At 30.8% G+C, this 22,717-nt stretch overlaps 2 protein-coding genes across 2 annotated transcripts; one reads left to right on the top strand and one right to left on the bottom strand.

Moving 5' to 3' along the window:
• The first annotated feature begins 766 nt into the window (after positions 1–766).
• Positions 767–2,694, top strand: LOC100259604 (uncharacterized). The gene is made up of 3 exons (XM_002270625.5): positions 767–952; positions 2,152–2,240; positions 2,380–2,694. Exons 1-3 carry the CDS (start codon positions 914–916, stop codon positions 2,531–2,533), a joined length of 282 nt encoding a protein of 93 aa, XP_002270661.1. The 5' UTR covers positions 767–913; the 3' UTR covers positions 2,534–2,694.
• A 588-nt stretch (positions 2,695–3,282) lies between these two features.
• Positions 3,283–9,481, bottom strand: LOC100259590 (putative ABC transporter C family member 15). Its single transcript, XM_002266565.5, has 11 exons — positions 9,359–9,481; positions 8,281–9,177; positions 6,764–8,187; positions 6,592–6,678; positions 5,887–6,486; positions 5,635–5,799; positions 5,076–5,370; positions 4,403–4,923; positions 4,264–4,327; positions 3,937–4,176; positions 3,283–3,768 (listed from the first exon to the last, which is right to left on the bottom strand). The coding sequence occupies exons 2-11, from the start codon at positions 9,158–9,160 to the stop codon at positions 3,656–3,658; spliced, it is 4,389 nt and encodes a 1,462-aa protein (XP_002266601.1). The 5' UTR covers positions 9,161–9,177; positions 9,359–9,481; the 3' UTR covers positions 3,283–3,655.
• Between the last annotated feature and the right edge of the window lie 13,236 nt (positions 9,482–22,717).

The raw sequence follows: 22,717 nt of genomic DNA, 5'->3' as shown, positions 1-22,717 counted from the left end.
ACAATGTAATTTGAAAAAAAAATTATCATTTATAATTAAGAAATAAATACTTTAAAAAAAATGAGATTACATTTTCTAGACCCATAAACATAGTTTTTATCAAATATTTTATATCCACTTGGAAAATACGACACAGCAATTATTTTCTCAAAAAATATATATAATTTTAAATTATATATTTACCATAAAAAGTTAAAATTTACTATAAATATGATATTATTTTCATAATAATATTCAATTAATTTTAAATTTTATTTTAGAAATCAATTAAAATATTTTAATTTTTCTATTTATTTTTTTATATCTTTATAAATCAATTAATAAATAAGAAATTAAATTTTAATTGAAAGGATAATTTTTTTCTTCCATTTTTAATTTTACCTTCAAAAATTAATAATCTTTTTGGATATTTATTGAATTTTTTATTATTAAAAAAATTAATAATTGCACTTTATTATTTATCTTAAAAAGAAAAAAAAAGGGATAGAAAAGTAAATTAGTTTTTATTTTTAAAAATAATTAACTAAATTAATTTTAAAGATAAAATTGTCAACCGTAAGAATTCTAACTTGAGAAGGAAAAAAGGGAGATTAAACAGTTTGAACTTTGAACATTTTGGTATTCTAGAATGTTCTAGTAGAAATTATAGAGTCAAAAGAAAATTAAGAGGCAAGGTGTGAAAGTCAATCTGGAAAAGTAACCGCTTATGTGGCTGCCAGCCTGCCACAGCAGCTTGGCGGTGGTTGGTCATTGTTGAAACTTGAAAGTTTGAAACATCCTTCTACCTTCTCGGTCTTAATTCATATTTTTGGCGCTATAAATCCAGATAGATACGTGACCAACTGCGTTTGCTTCTCTTTCTTGCTTTCCCTACAGATCTTGGAAAAATTTCTCCTGCAGCAGCGCTTCCTCCATGGCTTCTTCCACCGTGAACAGATGGTTAAGGCCTGAGGTATGTGCTCTCCTTCTCCACCCCGCTCAAATTTGGAGTAGCTGTTTGTTTGGTTGATGAGAAACCCAGAAAAATAAAACTTTTTTTTTTATCATGGGTTGTTTTTCTTTTTATTTATTGATTTCCAGAACATGCTGCATTGATATGAAAATATATGACACTTTCTTTCCTTTTCTGTCCAACCAAACAGATCATTTGTTGAAGGAATATGTTAAAAAAAAAAAAAAATTCTAATCACCCAAGTTTCATAGATCTGCTACAATTTACCCAGAGCTTGAAATTTGAGTTACCCTTATTAAATTCACAATCAACAACCCCAAGGCAAACATAGAAGTGGTGAAAAAAAGCTTGAAAAAGGGATCAAAATCTGCCATCCTCCGAACATGGGTGTTGCATCTTTTCTCTTGTCCTCACTCATTAGTTTGAGATTAATAGAAAGAAAAAGAAAGGGAAAATAATAATAATAAAGCTTCAACTGCATTTGATTTTGAACTAGTTGCTGCCTTGTTGGGTTACATGAGGGCAGATCATCTGAGTGTTCAGTTTTGGATATTTATACTGTAACCAGCTGTTCCCGATCGTATCGATAGTCGATACTGTTTACTATAGGCCCAAAGCAACCAGTAGCTTTATTATATGTCTACTTCTACCCATATATATAGAAGAACTTTCCAACTTTTTTTTGTTCCTATAGGCCATATCACATATACACGATAAAATACATTTTTTATAAAAATCGATATGTTATATATATGATACAGGATACTATATTACGATACAGTGATATGTGATATTATAATATAATGATACATATGCTTTCAATTATTTTTTGTAATTTTTTTTTAAATCAAATGATTTATTTTATTACAAGAATTTATTATATTAATTATTTAAAATATAGTAAAAAATTATCATAAAAATGATAAATAGATAAAATAATCTTATATAGAAACTGTATTCTTATTGTCAAATAGTATATTAGAAGTGAAGTAAATTATTTTTACAATGATATCAAAGAATTTTTATTTAAATAATTTAAATATTGACAATAAAAATGATGGTAATTAATGAATAAATTTTTTTTACTTAATATATTAGTTTTTAAAAAATTTCTTTTATGACATTTTAACTTGATCCTATAATGGAGACTGTCATGTTATTTATTATTTGTTTTGCCCTTTTTTTTCCCAATGGGATAGGTGTATCCTCTCTTTGCAGCAGTTGGTGTGGCTGTTGGCATTTGCGGAATGCAGCTTGTTAGAAATATCTGCACCAACCCTGAAGTGAGGTGGGTTTGTGTTGTTTTTTAAGCTCAGACTCAGCTTCAAGCCTCTCTCTCTCTCTCTCTCTCTCTCTCTTTAATGTCGGAAACTGTTAACAAGAAAACATGCATGTATGATGATGCCATAGTTGAATTTTGGTTTCAGGGTGACCAAGCAGAATAGAACTGCAGGAGTACTGGAGAACTTTGAAGAAGGTGAGAGATATGCAGAACATAGGCTAAGGAAGTTTGTTCGCAACAAAGAGCCTCAGATCATGCCATCTATCAACAAGTTCTTCTCTGACCCAAACTTAGACTAGGAAGCTTTCAGCTTATGATGAATTTGAAAAAGTCAAGTACGATGAGATATTGATTTTTTTGGAGGCCCAGAATAAGACATTTGCAGATTGCAAGTTGCCAAGTTGGTTTATGAACTCAATTTTATTGAATGATAAATTAGATTATAATTGCAAATTGAAAATTGATCTAATCTTCATCATCATTGCTTGTAGCAAATGCTTTGGAAGTGTCTGATTGCCCTACCACAAATATAATCGACTAATTATGAAAAGAAAATACAAAATTATACTTAATTTCAATGCACCTAGATCTTATACCAATAAACATCTACATTTCTTTTTCATGTTCGTGACACAATTTCTCATGCTCCTTGGTAGATCGCACCTCAAAATCATACCAAGGCGACTAATTCACTAAAGCACCACACTTTTTTACCAAAATGACTTAAAAGGAAAATACTGATGAATTAATATAATTTAAATGAATTTGAAATAGTATATCAAAATAATTTATTGATTTTAAATCTATTTTTTATTTTTCTTCTATGTTTCCTTTTTGTTCTCTTTCTATTGTATTTTCCCTCAAATTGTCGGGAACCAAACATAACGTAAATGAATTTGACTTTCAAGCATATTGAAATCGACGATGATAACCAATAAGACGATCGTAATGTATGATGTATTGGATTCCTAATAATAATGAAATAAACTTGCCAACCTAATTTAATTCATCAATGCTATAGAAGGTTTGTTAGAAATTGAAGAGTGGCTAGGGAAAATAGGATGGCTTCTTTCAATTTTGAAGATTACAAGGTTGGTATGCCAAATATCATGAAGGCGGTGACTGGTATCATGAGACCAGTTTCTTATCTCTGACTCTCTATAACACTACTCTGTATTGCTGTAGCAAATGTACATGCAGCCCAGCAGTGTAATTAGTAATTACAAAGGTTATTTCACAGACTGTAAATTGAGATCCTGTTATGCTTGAACCAAATTCAGTATATTTCTCTGCACTATTGTTGGGTTATTGCAATGAGGCGTTGCGAGTCGAATTTTAGGTATCTGCTGCTAAAGCCTGCAACAGTCATCCCTCAACTATATACCATATGTGCCTTTGGTGTCTGCCCTTCATCCATCTTTTCATGACGAACTACTCTTGGATGATCTCCTCCGGAACTCCATCACCAATTTCGAGAATGCAGAAGAACTGTCCTTGAGTAACTGAGGCGGTGAGTCATACTCAACAACCTTGCCTGTGTTAGGAATGGTGCCAGTAATCAATTAAATCCATTTCACAAAGCATTAAGGAATTGGAAAGCAAGTTTGTAACATGATTTATGCCTGTTCTCTTTAAAGATAGTGGATATTGTTTGGGCATTTGAATGAGAAATTTTTTGTGGCAGTTGGTTTCTGGGGGTTACCTTCATCCAGGACCAGAACCAGGTCATTGTCAATGACAGTGGGTATGCGATGGGCGACCGTGATGACTGTGCATTTGCTTGTTTCTTCTCTTATTGTTTTCTGAATCAAATTATCTGTTGCCGTGTCCACTGAAGCTGTAGCCTCATCCAACACCAGAATTTTCCTCCTCTGCAGTAGAACTCTAGCCAGGCAAACAAGCTGCCTTTGTCCAACACTCCAATTTTCTCCATCTTCTGCAACTGCATCATTTTCCCAAATTTTAGAATAAAACCAGAAAAAAAGAAAAAAAAAAGGTTGCTCTCCATTATCTAATTCATTGTATTTACCTCGTGCATTAAGAAGCCCCTTATCCTGTCCTATAATCTCTGCAAGACGACACTTGTTCAGCACCTGAAACATCAAGCTCTCTTAGTAAAACTATGGCACCATCTATCTTAGAAAAACCGAAGAGTTCTATGTTCTTACCTCCCAGATTTCTTGATCTGAATGCTCTCCTAGAGGATCCAAATTAGTTCTCATGGTTCCTTGAAACAGTGTTGGGTCTTGAGGAATTATGCTCAAGCGAGACCTCAAATCCTTCAAACCCATCTTACTGATATCTACCCCATCAATGAGTATCTGGCCTTCTGAGGGCTCAACGACTCGGAAGAGAGCTTGGATTAATGTTGACTTTCCACTTCCTGTTCTGCCCACAACACCAATTTTCCTTTCTCCTGGGAAGGTGCAAGTTATACCTTTGAGAACCATTGGGAGAGTAGGGGTATATCGGACATGGAGGTTGTCGAGGTCTATTCTTCCATTGCTTGGCCATTCAAGGCTTGGCCTACAATTCTCAATCACTAATGGAGCTTCACTTGGTATTTTGGTGAATTGAAGAATTCTCTCCACTGAAATCATTTTGTTCTCTACATTGCATAGGTTCCATATCACCCAGGCTTGGAGAACATTTAGATTCAAACCATATGTAGCTGCCAGTCCTGCCAAACCTGAGAATAGATCAACCAGTCTGTTAGTACAAAATCTATCTCTAAGATGTAACTACTAGCAACTTCAAACACCAGTTGACAGATAAAAATAATACAATATGCTTCCCACAAGGGAGTTCCAGAAATAAACAAGAGGGAAAAAAGGAGCTTACTGGGACTAATGGCTGACCTCGGCAAGCTCACCAGGATGACAAGCACCAAAAAGAAAACAAGGTTGAAAAGAAAGTTTATCCGAACGCAGAGCCATTCCATTGTGGCAGTGTTGTGGAAGGCAACACGAGAATAATCATCAATCAAGCTGAGATTTCTTCTCAAGAAGCGATCGTCTTGACTGAAGCAACGAATTGTTGCTGCCCCAGCGACAGATTCTGAAAAGTGGTGGAGGATTGGAGCTTTTCGAACCCCAACCATCCTAGCTAATTCTCTGGCAGTAGCAATGTAGTAAGCCTGTGAAAAAATTTCAGGAAGATTATCACTAAGTTAAAGCATCTTCAAAACAATACTGGTAAAACGCAGCATATGTTGTGAAGGATCATCCTGTAGGTTCAAACTTCAACCGACAGAAGATATTTGCATATAGGATCCTATACATCTGTGTATGAAGGATGCTACATTGTTTGAACATTTTAACTGCAACAGATTTTGTTTTAGTTATGCAGGAAAATAGTTGAAAAACTGATCCAAAAATAAGAAAATGGCACTAGTTCTTGCCTGATACCATATGGAGATCGCAAGGATGGATACAAAGAGAAGGAAGACCTGCCAGGCAACTTGGGACATGAGAACAATGATACTTAATAGCTGAATAAGTGCAAATGCTAATCCAGCCAATCTGTATGGAATGTCTGTGTCTACTGTGCTTTGATCTGTAGAAGACTACAATAAAAGAAAAGAGAATTACTTTTTGCAAAAATACAAACTAAAAGACAGAAAAAGTTAATGGAGTTTGGGGATTGAACTTACTCTATTGAGGATTTGACTTGAGGGGGTTGAGTCAAAGAATGAAACGGGTGCCCGAAAAACTGCTTTGATCATTTCAGAGAAGAGGTGGCGTGCAGTCTCAATGGCGATAGTTGATAACAGAACTGCCCTTCCTAATATGAATATGGAGCTTCCCCCAGACAACAAAGAAAATACCCCTATCAACTGCTCTCTGCTAACCCTGCCTTCTTCCTCAGTTGCCCAAGCAATCCAGTAATTACTGCCCATCTGCAGCCCTTGGAATAGAACTTGACACAAAAGGATAACTGGAACCAGACCTCCTTTATAGGCAGAAGTGATAAAGGTTGAATAAACATGCCATTTTACCCGACCAGATTCTGTTTCTTCCTTATGGATTCCATCTAAAAGCTTGCCATTGCTGATGGGGTCATGCGAATTTTCTTCTATGAGGTCAATTTTCTTTTTCTGCGGGGGTTTATTGGTGAAGCAGTTCTCTTGGGATGGGTTCACTTGGTCTAGAGATTTGTTGTGGGCAGTCATCTGTCTAACAAGTTCACTATTTGGATCTGCAATCAAATCTTCATATTTTCCAGATTGAACTATTATGCCATCCTTCATCACCTATAAGAATATCCATTTATAAAATAAATAAATAAAAAGTCATAATCTAGAGATGGTGATGATCTTGAGTGCTCAACTACATGGACTAAAGTTCCAATAACTTGCCAGAACAAGGTCTGAAGCATCCAAGAACTCCAGCTGATGGGTGACATAAATGACAGTCTTCTGAGACAAGATTTGCATAAGACATTTCTGCAAAAGGATTCCAAGTTTTAAGAGTTTTTGTGTTAACTAAAAAGAAAAACAGTGAAAAAGAAGAGCATGAGATGTTGCTTGCCTGGAACAGGTGTGCTCCGGTATGTGCATCAACAGCACTGAAAGGATCATCTAGGAAATACACATCTGACTCACTATAGATTGCCCTTGCCAGTTGGATCCTCTGCTTTTGCCCTCCACTCAAGTTCATCCCTCGCTCTCCCACAACACTCAAGTCTCCATTATACCAAAGCTGAATGTCCCTATCCAAAGCACATGCTTCCAAGACATCCTCATAGAAAGCCTTGTTAATTTCCTTTCCAAACAACACATTATCCCTGATTGTCCCAGTTTGAATCCAAGCACTCTGTGGGACATAAGCTTTTGATCCATATACCTTACTTCCTGTCCCAGAGATCCTGGGGATCTCGCCAAGTATGCTACAGAGTAAGCTTGATTTGCCAGATCCAACTGACCCACAAACTGCAACCTTGTAACCTTTCATAATTATCATCCGTTGATCAATTTTGATTGTTGGCTTCAAATTTTCATCACATGTCCAAGCGTATTCTCCTACCTCAATATCAATGGAGACTTCAGATGATTCTGAAGTAGGATAGGTTGCGAGCTTCTTTTGATCTTCTTCTTGGATGAAGAGTTGGATCCGATTCATGGAGACTTTTGTTTGAGCAATCATGGAAATGAGCTCTGGCAGGTTGTAGATGGGCTCTTGCAGGATTCGAAAAGTTGCTAAAGCTGAGAGAACTCTACCTGTTGTTAATGGTGTTTTCAATACAATGCAGACAGCAAATGTTATAACTGAAACTAAGGTGGGAGAAGTCCAAAAGAGGAAGGCCACTGCTGAGCATGTATAGAGGTACCTCTTTAGCCAATGTCTCTCGGTTTCTCTAAGTTCCTTAATTTTATTCAAAAAGGTGTCCTCCCAAGAGTGCAGTTTCAAGACTCTCATGCTCTTCAGAGTCTCTGAAGTAGCTTTGATTCTCGAGTCTTTTGCTTCCATGATCTTTGAGTGGAGCCTTTCTTGTCTTTTAGCTAATGGGGTGTTTCCCACCATCACCAAAACAGTGGCAAATAGAGCAGTCATGGATGGGGCAGCACCAAGATTCCTATAAAGGATGACAAGAGCCAGGCCAACCTGAACTGGAAGCAACCAAACTCCATGAATACAAAGGCAGAAGTCTCCAATTCTATCCACATCCACGTTGATTAAATTTATGATTTTCCCACTATTGGAGCCAGCATACTTGATCGATAGAGACTTCTTGTAAACCAGTACCATGAGAGCTGCCCGCACTCTGATGCCAATCCGCTGCCCACCCAAGTACCATTGTCTTTGTGATAGAGATTCCAGAGTCTTTGCCATGAAGAAGATCAATGCAAGAACCAGCCCATAATAGTAGCTTGAATCATCACCCTTTCCGGATAAGAAATTCACAAAGTGTGTTATTAAGAAGGGACCCATATAGGAAGCAATTGTATTTGCCCCTACAACAAAACACAGCAACAAAAAAAAATGAACAAAAACATATAAAAATCCACTGACCAAAACTAGAAAGAGATGCAAGAACAAAGACCCACCTGCAAAAACTGCATTTATGGCCAGGGATCTCCATACAGAACAGAACAAAGCTTTTGTCACTGAAGTTTTCTGTTTCGTCAGCGTTTCTTCTAACAAGGAAGAGGCCGTTTCAGCCTTCTCAGATTGAGGAACTGGAGGGATATGGTGTAACTGAATTTTTTGAACTCGGCCCTTTCTGAAGAGTGGATTGAGCCACAAGAATGTGAGTTTGCTCCAAATTCCAGCACTGCTGTAAGGATCAACACCATGAGAGAGATTTCCTCCCTCACTTTCTAGCAATGGGTGTTCAAGATCACTGCGTTTCTTACCACAATTAAAAGGCAGAACATTGAAACAGAGAAGAATCCACAAAGGAATTAGAGAAGCAAAATCATCAATGGTAGCTTGAGGTACGAAATCAGGCCAAAAATCAGGCAGGGTTAGGATTTTTAACCGGGTGACAAGATAGACTGAAACAGAAAGCGAACTCAAAATGCTGGAAAAGACCCACCACGAAGTAAGAATTAGAGGCCACCTTTTGTTTTCTCTAGTAGTACTGTTTCTGAAACATGATACTGTGATTATGGCTGCTAAAACCCAAGTCATGGCTGAGAAGATATGTACAAGATTGATGGTTTCCAGACTCCAGAACTCATACAAACAAAAACCCAGGTGAGAAACACAGATTATTGCATTGGACAGAACAGAAACCACGGTAAAAACTGTAGATTTTCTCATTGTTGGTTCATTTTCTGAATCTGCACCACCACCATCTCTCCTTTTTCTCAAAACCCCCACCAAAACCCACGTCAAAAGCAGCCAAAAGAATGCCACATTGATAAGACCCAGAGAGGAATCCATCAGAGCTCCCCAACGCAAAAATCTGAAGAACACCACCATGTCTGCAATCTCTAGATCTGTGAAAACAAGTCAGCATCTATGCACAACTACGAAGAACAGCTAAAACCCAGTTGAGAAAACGTCACAAGGATCCATAAACAACAAAGCTGAACACTAAAAACTCGAAAGAAATTAAAAAAAGAAAATGGCAATTTCCCTGAAGAGAATTGGAATTGGGGTGAGTTTAATGAAACAAACCTGTTCAAGTATGAAGAAAGCACGTGGATGCACCCCTTAAAAGTGATGATGAGGAAGGCTTTGTGCTCTACACAAAGTGCGTCTGGAGGCTCTGATCCTGTGGGGGGACTCTGTCCTTTGGATTGGTATATATAAATGAAACAACACCACACAATGCCATAATCAGAACCTCCAAAACAACACTGCTTACAACTATTCTCCATGGAATTTGTCCTTGTGGGCCCAGAATCTCAACCCCCATTTCGTCTCCTCATTATTTCCCATCTCTTTCCATAGTCCCCAAAATTCCTGAATCAATGCTGTCAATGTTTTCATCGGATGAACACATGCATGTGTATATCTCACCAATACTACTAACCTTTCTTCTTTCTTTTTTTTTTTTTCCATTTTTTTTGTTCTTTATTTAGGGTTTTTATTTTTAGTTCTTCAGTCTTCTTTCCCTCCTGGCTGTGAGGGAAAATTTGTGAGATTTGCACCCTTCTTAGGAATCAAAACCTGGTTGGATACCCTGAATTTCATAATTTCCAAAATTACTAGGATGATATTTGAATGTTTCTAATTTTTTTTATTTTTAAACTAAAAAGTGAAATTCTTACACAAAAATTAAGCAGGTTATCTACTTGAAAATAAATTTCTATATTTTTATATACATATTTCCATTTTTTAAAATAAAATAATAGAAAATATATACCAAACGCCACCTAAATTAGTATAAAATCGGTTGAGAGTTCAAGTATTGATTTCCTTGAAGGAAAAAAAAAAAAAAAAAGGGATTATGAACTTTTGTAAAAGAAATATTAGAAATATTTGGTTAAAATGAATGAAATAATCCCCAAAATCAAAAATCTAACTTTTCTCATTTTTTTTTCTAGAAAAGTAATCTATTTTTGACATAAATGTTTTTTTCTATTATAAGTATTTATATGTAGATTTTAAAAGAAATTGTTATTTTTACAAAAAAAATGATAATAATATTTTTGTCCAAATGATGCCAAAAAAATGATAGAATGTTAAATTTTAAAAATTGAGTTTTGAGAGGCTCTTTTAATCAAATAACCCAAAATATTAAAGGGAAATAATTAAAAATATTAAATATTAAAAATGAAATTCTTTTTTAAAAATTTTGAAAAGCTTGCCACGTAAGCAAAAATGGCGTGTAGCTATTGGTCCACGTTACGGCTTATTGTGAAGGCGGTCGCACCCGATCACAAACAAGTTTAATTAGTCTAATCAATCCGAATTATTCACTGCTTATCCCGAAATGGCCTCGTAACTAGCCTCTAAGGATTCTGTCAGTACGGTCAAGGTTGACTCCAACTCCCGCCTGTCGCGCGTGGAGGATACGTGTGCCACTTAGGATGACAAAACATCTCTGAAGACTGAAGTGGGCCCTTAAAATATTCTTCTTCTTTTTTTCTTTCATTTCTTAGAAAAGATTGAAACAATATTCTAGTGGGCGTCACTTTCTAACCATCATAGTACACTTTTCAATCTAATCAAACTATGTAATATTTGATTTAATAAAAATTAATCATATAATTATTCTAAAAGCAAAATCCTAAAGAATCAAATAGATACGATTGAAAATATATAATTAAATAAATAAAATTAAAATATAAAATAATAAAAATAGAATTTTAAAATATATATTTACCATAATCTAATTAATCTTATTTTTTAATATATGGATATAATTGAAAAAGTAGCAAATTGCATGAATATCATTCTTAATGGCGACAATAGTTTGGGGTATAGATATAGATATGGATAGGACATGATTTATAGAATAATGTGGACACACGATTGATCATGCTTTGTTGTACGTGGCAGGAGAAATGTGGGAATGCAACGGCGGGAGAGAGGCGTGTGAGGAATGGCTTCATAAGGCCCTTTTGGAAAGCAGCACGTGGCGTGTAAAAATGGACGTGTGGAAGACCAGAGCAGACTTACTGTTGTGGTGTGCCAGCCATGCGCATCCACTATTACAGTGGCTTACTCTCTAGTCTCTACCTATGGTCCTATACAATTTCGGTGAATTTCCCGGAAACCCATTTCCCGCCCTTTGCTTTTCTTTCAAATTTTTTTTTTTGATGGAACCCAGTCAACTCACTGCTGGCGTTTGTGATTCTATCCTTGACTGAATTTTAATTCTTAGCGACATGGCACACTCTCTTTGACCTTAGTGCGGACAAGACTCATACAATACAAATACATCACGGGCGTCGGGAGGTATGGAACCGAAAATCACTTTTCGGTATCATTAATTCATTGAATGACCCATACATTAAAAAGGTGTCTACTCTTAATGTCTTATTGACATTTCAAAAGTCCCAAGTTCGAGGAAATTGGGGAAAAAAAATTTACATCAGACACGACCCTCCAATTTTTTAAAATTTGACCCTAGAATTATTTATCAAAATTTTTTTTTTGAAAAATATTATAATTTATAATTTTTAAATTTTTAAATAAATTTTCAAACACTTAGAATCCATTTGACGATAATTTTAGAAAACACTTCTACTATTTTTAATATTTGAAAAATTTTATAATTTAAGTGTCAGAAAGATTTGAAATATTTTCTAAAATCACCTGTTAAACACACTCTCATTTTTTTTTTTAAAAAAAAAAGACTTTAAATTAAAAGCGTTTTTCAAAAACACTATCAAAGATATTTTGAGCCTTTATGACAATAGTTTTCAAGACCAATTAAAATATGTGTGACTACTAAAAATCATTTTCTATTTTATATTCTTAAAAATAGGAAATAAGAATTCATTTAGTAATTGTTTTTTAAAACAAATCTATAAAATAGTTTTAAAAAACTATTATCTTATGTTTTGTAAAACAAAAATTCATTTGAAAACTTAAAATGTTTTTAGCTTATTTTTAATATTTTAAATATAATTTGTAAGCCTAGTGTATTATTTTTTTATCATTCTATATGTTTGTATAATTATTATTTAAAATAAGTGAAAATAATAGAAAACAATTAAAAGATGTCCTCTAAAATATATTTTATTTTTAATTATTCTACATGTTTGTATAATTACTTTTAAAAATAGATTTCAAAAAATAATTATATTCTTAAGAACAAAAAACTATTCTTGAAAACAGTTGTTAAACAAACCTTAAGGCATTTTGAGATAATATATTTTAATTATTTTATATTATTTTCACTTATTTTAAAAATAATTATATAGACATTAAAATAATTAAAAACAAAGCATTAAACATAAAAATAATTTTTAAAACATATTTAAAAATATATTAAAAATATTTTAAATTTCCTAACAAACTTTTATTTTACAAGACATTATACAACAATTTTTAAAACTGTCCAAACATATCATTATTATACACATGAAAAATAAAAATATTGATAACCACTTAAAAAAATAATCCCCATTCTTTAAAACTTATGAAAAAAATCTAAGGTGGATGGGTGTTATCTAATCCAAATCCAACCAGATTTTTTATATAGGTTTGGATTAAATTTTTTAAAAATAAAAACACACGTGCCTTTTAAGCCTCATCTTGTTCGTACAAGACGAAGATGAAACACATGTTGAAGGAGGTCTTCATGTGAAGCTACTGAGCAAATGCTTAGTTAAATTAATAAATATCTTCTTTTTTTAAAAAAAAAAATTCATAAATTTAATAAATAATATTATCCTTATCATACTACACGTCAAAAGCTCATAAGTTGGTAAGAAAAAAGGTATGAAATATGATATATTTTATGTCTTGTTTCCTTAGTACAGTTTTGGAGTTTTTCATTTAGCGTATTTGATTGAAGAATCATTCCATACTCATCTTCTTGTATTTTATTTGCCTAACCTGCAAGATAAGTTTCATGGTTGGAGGTGTTTGATTTCCACCCTTTGTTTGAATCTTAATATTGAATGAGTTAAAAAGCGAATAAATTAAAAAATAAAACAAAGAGGGTTTTGTTTGATTATGATGAAATAATAGAAAATTCATGATAATAATAAAAAATATATTTTTTTAAATTTTTTTATCCTTCATTGAAAATAAAGTTTTAACGAGATTGAAAGAATCTAGCTTGTTTAATAATTGTTTTCGAGAACAATTTTGTATTCTAAAAAAACATATTTAATAACTAAAAACCCTTTTCTATTTTTTTGTTCTTCATAGAACATCTTTTAGTTGTTATTTTATGAGCGTTTTAAAAAATAATTATACATAAAATAATAAAAAATAAAACACTAGATATAAAAATTTTTAAAAAAATATTAAAAATATTTTAGGATTCTAGATAGACTTTTGTTTTATAAAATATTAAATAAATGTTCTTAAAAACTGTTTTCGAAAAAGGTTACCAAACAAGTCCACCACTTTTATTTCTATTTCTTAATTTATTTTTATTTTTAAAAAAAAATCTCTCTCTTTGAATGTACTTAAATGTTATATGATGCAAAAGTTTCAAAATATTATGTCGATTTTAATTATTTTTTAAAATAATAACCTATAAAAATAAAAATACTCTGAAATTACCTTAAATTTAGCAAAGGAAAAAAATTATTTTCAAAACAAATTCTTTAGAAACCTATTTTGAAAAATTTTCAATGGGTTGTTGGAGCTAAAGGATTACAAGATAGATTCAACTTTAACTAGACATTCAACTTCGTGCCAGCTTAGATACATGAACAAGAAGGAAGAAGTACAAACATAAATATTTGGAAAGCATTAGGGTGCATGAACAAGAAAGAGAAGTGTCCCTAGTCTCCCTGGACTAGGGGCCACATGGCTGCTTTACCCCATAACTCCACCTACCTTCTACGTCTTCCCAAAAGTGGGAAATGGATTGGAAATTTTTTTTCCAATTGGATCAAATTTGATAGGGGGAAAAAGTACACCAACCCCCCCACCTATCCAAAAATTTGATATATATATTTAAATGCATGCACCACAGGTCCACATCTAATTTGGATATCACATCTACTATTTTTTATTATTTATTTATTTATTTTTATTTATTGAGCTTTATTTAATCTTAATAAATCAAACATGATGACGAAGACATCACGTGTACTTTTTTCTTTACATTATTACTATTTATTTATTTATTTTCATTGGTTGAGTTTTGTTTGATCTTAATAAATTATACATGGTGACAAAAAGGACCACGGAAGTAACCTTTTAGATTAAATTTAAAATTTATGAAAAAAAATTGAAAATAATTGATATGTAGAGTTTTTTCTTTAAATAATTAATTAAAAGAGATAAAAAGTTTTTATATTTGTAAATCTAAGCTTCATTTTTTTCCCTATATAAATGCCGTTATTTATATAAGTATTTTTTTTAAAAAAGTTATTTTTATAAGAAAAAAAAACGTGGGTTTTAAATTAAAAAATAAAAATAAAATTGGGGTGGTGAATGGTCCAATGGACACAGGGTATTTGCTGAAGTTGCAGAAAAAGTAAGAAAGTCTGTTGGAATCAAAAGGACTAAAAGAAGCAAGTTGGCTGAGAGCACTGCAGGCAAAATTCAAGCTTTTTCAGAGATTCTTCTTAAGCCACATGAGCTTGTTTTCAGACCTTAATACCTTTAAATTAGAAAAAAGATTATAAAAATAAGAGAATCGTCACAAAATCTAGTAGTATGGAAAGGTCAAACTGTACGAAAATGAGGCAATTGATGATCACATTATGTCGACACACTGGACATAAAAAACAACAATAAAAACAAAGTAAAAATAATAATTTAGATTTTCCCAAGAGATGAGGAAGAAGAAAGACTTGGAATCTATGTCGTGGCATTGCGTAGAGACCACATCGTTATATGCCCGTCACTATAATGCATTTCATTTGGATTCCCATCTCATTTTCTCCTACTTAATTTCCCATGGTCCCTACTCTTTGAATTTTCAAATGCTTCTTTGATGGTATCGAATCCTCATCCTATTACTTTGGAAAAATTAGATCGGATGAGAAAAATAAATACCATATTTTTCTTTGGTGGGTCATGACGGGAGAATAAATTTCCTGCCAGCTTGGTAGGAGCTGAATGGAGAGGAGAAGATCAGCCAGCTTGTGAATATGTTAAATTCTGAGCCTCTAAGGTTCATTTTGAGTCGTTCCCATTGTTGTGGAATCCTTCGAGAAGTCCAGACATGTCCATTGTTGTTGTGGAATCCTTCGAGAAGTCCAGACATGTCCATTGTTGTTGCGGAATCCTTCAAAAGAAGTTTATTGTTCGAGTCTCCTCAGTCTTTACCACTAAAAAAGTTCTTAAAGTAGTCGGAAACGAATAACCTCAAAAACAAGGATGATGAGAGAATAGTGGGGAAGGGTGACGCAAGGCAAGTTTCGGAGAATCAAAGTATAACGTTGTCTTGATTTAATTCCGTTTAATAAACGTCTATGTTACATCTGTTTTTAGAGAATACGAGGAAAAAATATATATAAATTAATTTTACAGTTTTTTTAAATTTATTTTACTTAGTTTTGGTCTTATCAAAATTAAATAATTTAAAAACATATAAAAATTTAATTTTTTTTATTTTTTTTATTTTTCATAATGAAATTAAATATGAAAAAATAATTTTATTAATTTTTTTTTCTTTTCTTAATATTTTCTAAGAAACAAAGATAGCATATAATATTTTTTTTAATAATATTATAAATTAAGTTAATTTCTACTAAATTTTACAAAAAATTCCTATGGAAAATTTCCACAAAATTTTAAGTGCTTGTGAATGGGTGTGAAACGTAAATAAAGACAAAAACAATAAAATCTCTGGTTGAGAATTTAAGTGTCAGAGTGAGGATGGTCATGAAATCTCTTGAACAGTGATTCTGAGCCATACTTTTTCAGCTTTTTGTACCACCCATTTGGTTTTTTCCACTTCAATCTATTAAGCTGTCACCCTGTTCTTTGGATTCATGGAGAGTTTTCTTTTATTTTTTTATTTTTTTTAATATCTATCCAATATATATATTTATTTATTTAAAATTACATTTCAAGAGATATAAATACAAGAATCCCTCCATTGAATATAAAATTAGGGTAACAAGAGAAGAAAAACAATGGGTGTTTGATCATATTATAATCAAATTCAATTTCTACATCCTTGTCCTATTATTTCATTTTTCACTAAATAAAAAAAAAAAAAATCACATGAACGCATATACACGTAAAAGATTTGTTTTACGTGATTATTGTTTAAATTATTTTTGTAGAAATTTTTATTATTATTATTATTTTTATATGGCGGGTCTTAATCTTCTTTTTTCTTTATTTCTAGCAATGACAATCCATATTCGAAGATAAGTTTGATTAAAGAAGATATTTTCTTTTTTTTTTATTTCATATATGATAGATCTGATATTTTGTTTTCAATAAAGACACTAAATTAATTTTCCATAAGCTAGATAGGGACTGAATGGAGAGGAGACAAGTTATGAGATAAGACCATAAAATGTGTGAATTTCTGGTCTTACGAGGTCTATTTTTAGGAGTTCTAAATGTTGTGGAGTACTTGATGGCTACTCCATGAAGTCTACATGTGTCCATGTTTGTTTTCCTTTTGAATCATACGCATAATGGAATGAGAAATTATCCATTTCCACAAATATCACTCTAACCAAAAGTTTCATCCCACCTTATCACTATGACATGTAGGGACAAAAATAATTGAGGATGAAAAGAGACATCCATGTTTTTCAATCATAAAATTAAAAAAGTTATTAGTTTATGATTCAATGATCAAATAGATAATATTGTAAATATATATTTTATATATTATTAAAATTAAAAATATTAACAAAAATTTTCATATTTAATTAATATTATCAAGTTAATATTTAGATGTATTAATATTTTAAAATTTTATTAAATAAAATATATAATATTTAAATATGAAGATATTCATTGAAAGTTATTTAATTTATCAATATATATATATATTAAAAATTATATATCTTATTATTTATAGTTTTAAAAATATTACATCATTTTACTTATATTATTTACATTTTTATTATTATAAAAATTTTGAAAAATTCTTGTTATATAATTTATTGTTGTGTGTATATGTGCATAAAGCTTAAACGGCACAGTGGCTCTCATGTTGCATTATACTTCATAAATTTTTTCTTAGCCCCTCCCTCCCATCAATCCCACATCGAAAGCAAATGAAAAATGAAATTGTCTTATATTGTCCATTAGCCCGTGACATAAGCCAACATGAATGGCCTAAGTGACAGCTCAGTTGCACAAATTTTTTATCAATTATATTCAATTTGACCTGATTGTAATTCAATTTGTCTAAGAAGAATGCAAATGGATGGTTGAATGGGAGTACAATTGGATGAGATCTGAGAATAAAAGCCTTGAGACCAAAAAGGTGCATTGATAATCTTTTTCTTTTTGATATATTTATTATCAGAAAATTGAATAATAAATAGGGATTAAGATAAAAGTTATTTATTAAAATCATCATAATTATGAAAAAAATAAAAATTATAATATTTAAACCCAGATTCAATTTGACCTGAATGTAATATTAGGAAAAATCTTAAATCCCAATGGACTTCAAATTTTACTAATATTATTGATGAAGAGTTTGATAAGGAAAGTGATGTTTTTTCTATTATAATTGATAAAAAATTTGTTTACTCTTAGATTTTAGATTCTGAATGTTCCTTTCATATGTGCCAATATAAGGAGTAATTTGATATCTATAAGAAATGTAATGTTAGTACTATTCCAATAAGAAGTGATTCAAGCTTTAAACTCATTGGAATTGGTACCATAAAGGTGAGAATACTTGATGGTGTAACTAGGGCATCGAGTAATATTAAGTATGGTTCCTAAGTTGAGGAAAAGTTTAATTTCTTTGGGGGCTTTGAACAATTTGGCTATGATTTTTTTCACAAAGAATGGTATTGTGAAGATTAACAAAGGTGTTTTGATAAGGAAAAATTGTTTATGAAAGGGATTTAATTTTCATTTATTAAATGGTAATCTTCATTTTCTTCTTTTTCAATAATGACAATTCATATTTAAAAATCAGTTTGACTAAAGGAGATGATATTTTCCTTCCAAGAAAGATTTATTTTTTATTTCTTATATGATAAATCCCAATCTTTTGTTTTCAATAATGACACCAAGTTAAATTTTCCATTATCTAGATAGGGAGGGATTGAATAGAGAAGAGACAAGTGGTGAATAATGGTTACTAGTGGGTGGATGAGACAATGAAATATATTAAATTATGGTCTTATGGGGTCTAATTTTAGGAGCTCTCAATGTTGGGGAGTACTGATGACTACCCAACGAAGTCTACCCATGTCCATGTTTATCCACCCTTTGAATGAGAAATCATCCATTTCCACAAATCTCACGTCCTAACCAAAATTTTCATACCACTCTTATCACTATGGCTTTATCACTATCACATGTAGGGATAAAAATAATTGAGGATGGAAAACAAGTCACGTGTTTTCAACTTTTCATAATCAAACAACTCCTTCAACGCAAAAGTTACGGATTCATGATTTAATGGTTGAACTATTGGTCAAACCAATAATATCATAAATATGTATTTTTATATATTATTAAAATTAAAAATATTTATAAAAATTTTAAATATATAAATAAATTAAAAATCAATAATATTTATTTTTTCATCTTTAATATTATCTAATTAATATATAGATGTATTAATATTTTAAAATTTTATTAAATAAAATATATATAATATTTAAATCTGAAAATATTTATTGAAAGATATTTAATTTATTACCTACATATATTAAAAGTTATATATATCATATTATTTTATAGTTTTAAAAAATATTACATTATTTTACTTATATTATTTATATTTTTATTATTAAAAAAATTTTGAAAAAAATTCTTGTTATATAATTTATTGTTGTGTGTATATGTGCATAAAGCTTAAACATCACAATGGTGTCGTCCTTGCTCTCATGTTGCATTATACTTCATGAATTTTTTTCTTAGCCCTCCTTCTATCAATTCCATGTTGAAAGCAAATAAGAAATGAAATGGCTTTATATTGCCCATTAGCCCTAGACATAAGCAAACTTGAACAGCAAAGTGATAGCAAAGTTGCATACTTTTTAAAGTCTATTTTGTCCAATAAGAGAAAGGGATAAGCCCGAATTGACAACTCGGTTCACCGTGTCAATGGTTTGACCATCGGGCTAACCGAATCGATAGCATCTCCGATAGATGACTCGGATCGAATGAGGTTTCGATTGACGATTTGATTAATTGATTCAATCAATTCAATTCGATTTGACTAAAAAAAATACAAATGAATAGTTGAATCTTTCGATTTTAGATTTATTTTTATATTTTTCAGAAAACCAACGATATAAAAATCACTTAATTTGAATGAAAAATTAATTTAAATAAAATCAACAAAATTTCAAAATCCAACCAAAATTCTACCAAATGTCACCACTACTTTTAGCTCATAATTCATCCAATTTTGAAAGAAATTAAATTCCATAATTTCTATCAGACACTCATTCAAAATGAAAATAAACGAGACTAAAAATCATATTTAGGATAGAAATTAATCTACTACATATTTTCAAAACAACTTCTTATAGCAAAAAAAAAACAAAATGAGTTAATAATTATCAATTCCATTTTTTTTTCCTTAAGCATCCTTTATCATTCATAGATTTAATAATTGACACAACCAAAATAACAAATTTCAGAAAATATATATTGCCTCAATTATCACAAAATAAGGAGGAATCTTACTATAAATAATTTTATATGTGAATAATTGTTATTAGTGGGTCTAGAAGACAATGTTGAGGGATATTCGATGGCTACCCCATGAAGTTTACACATGTCCATGTTTGCTTGCTTGTTGAATTCTATGAATTAATTGAATGAGCGGTCATCGATTTCCACGAAGCTCGCACCCTTGTCAAATCTTTCAAGCCACTTTACCACTATGAAATGTTCTTTCCAGAGACATGGAAAGGGAATCTGACTTTTCATCGAGGAATATGGCACCAATTCGAGTTCATTTTACTTGCATTCTCCTAGGATTTGGTTGAGGCAGAATCATGCTTGCATGTGCCATTTGAAAGATAAAATCATTTCTAGAAGGTGTGAATTCTTTACTTTCAAAGTATGAGGGAATCCATATAAATCACGCTCATCAATGATTTGGAATCCACATAAATCATGGATATATGTAGCCCGATTTATGATTATATATTCCTTAAATAGTCATACTCTTATATTATATAAAGAGGTTTTGTAATGCAAAACATCATTGGAGATTTGTATCAAATTACTTGTGATATTGTTTATGATTGTATATTCCTTAAATAGTCGTAGTCTTGTATTATATAAAAAGGTGTTGTAATACAAAATATCATTGGATATTTTTACTAAATTACTTGTGTAATCCTTATATGGTATCAAAGCATATGATCCAACGTGATTTATGTAGATTCTCTTATACAAAGAATATGAATTCCGAGAAAAATAACTCTCAAAATATGCACTCAAATAGTAAAAATCATCGATATTCCAAAACTACACTTTAAGCCTCCTCTCGTGAGCTGCCAACTACCACAAGTTTTGTTTTTTTCCAAATAAAATTAAAGGAAAGTTAAAATAAATAACTAAATACAGTTTTTTATATAATATATATATATAGATTGAAACCCTACTATTTAAGCTATTTTTTTGGATTAGGACTGCATGGGTGTGAGAGCTAGTTTCCCTTCATGAGCTTCAATTTGTTTGCCTAATTTAGGGGTGTAGTTTGGTTTAAGAGAAAATTTTGTGGGTTTTGAGTTGAAACTTTCTACCATGTGAGAAAATTTTTCTTTAAAAAATATTTGATTCAATGTAAATTCCATCCCTACCCCCATATATGTCATCTTTGATAGAAAAGTCACTTCTCCTCCCTTCTTGTTCTAGTCTTTAAGTTTGTCATCATTCTCAAATCCAATATTTTACACAAAATAAAACCAAATTTATTTTTTATTTAGAATTAATTAAAACCTTAGTTCTATGTAATTAAAATGATAAATAAATTTACTATAAATTAATAAAATTATCATCTAGAAAAATCAAATATGAATTAAATAATTTTTTTACCATGAAAAATTAGAGCTCGAGTACATAATTCATATTCATGTAAATATCCATGAGAATAAAAAAAGTCCATTTACTTTTGAAAAATAAAAAAAGCTAGGATTTAACACTTATAATTCCCAAATTAGAAAAATTAATTGATTAATCTTAATAGTCGAACATATATTTCAATCAAAAATCCATAAATAGGGAGATACACCATATAAAAACAAATTCTAACTTAAAAATTTTCTAATATTTTTTAGCAACCAAGTATAATTAGAATTCCTAATTATTATCTAATTACCAATTTCTTGCATATTGATATTTTGCGATATTTTGAAATACATTAAATTATTTTTTAATTATTATATTTTAAAACAAAATAAAAATAAATACAAATAGATGTCTTTGTTATTTAAATATAAATGGATTTAATATTTTAAATATTAATAAAATCAAATAACTTAACACTTACTAACATTTAGACATTAATAAAAACAAGTAGTGTAAAGAATTAATGACTTCTAGGTGATGTTTATTTATTTGACTTAATCCTAATAATTTAAAATTAAATAATGCTTAATAGTGTTAAGTAATAAGTTGTTTGATTTTTTAATATTTTTTTAAATAAATAAAAACCTACGTATTACTTTTAAATATTTAAAAAAATTCAAATATTTTGACATTTTCTTTTTAGTAAAAAATTTAAGAAATAAGTAATAAGTTAACAAAAAGCAAAAAAACAAAAAACAAATGATTTGAAATACGAAAGGAAATTTCTTATAGTAAAAAGTTAAAAAATAAATAAATGAAAAACCTTAATTTTATTTATATTTAAGTCAAATTCAAATTTATTTAAATTTTAGACCAAAAAAATAAATATCAACTTAGATTTTGAGTATTATTATTTTAAAATTATTACTTTTTATTTATATTATTTTAATATTTATTAACTTATAAAATGAGCATGAATAAATAATATTTAAATTTATTTTAAAGTTTATGAATATTATATGCATACAAGCTTGTTGGCACTCTTTTAAAAATTTCCCACAAAAGGTCTAAGGCCCTCCCAGATGTAACGCAATGGAGACTAGTTCTTCATAATAGGTTGGATCACTCGGTCGGCAACTGGATCATCGAGCAGTCCGGCCCAACGCCGGCTTAACTCATACTCATACTCATACTCTAGGCCTAAAGATGAACAAAATGGAATCAAGGTCCAAACTAGAAAGTACTAAAAGATTTTCCTTG

This window comes from Vitis vinifera, chromosome 1, assembly GCF_030704535.1.
Source record: "Vitis vinifera cultivar Pinot Noir 40024 chromosome 1, ASM3070453v1".
Lineage (NCBI taxonomy): Eukaryota > Viridiplantae > Streptophyta > Magnoliopsida > Vitales > Vitaceae > Vitis > Vitis vinifera.
The sequence above is the reverse complement of the archived record's forward strand: the minus strand, read 5'-3'. Positions and strand labels throughout refer to the sequence as shown.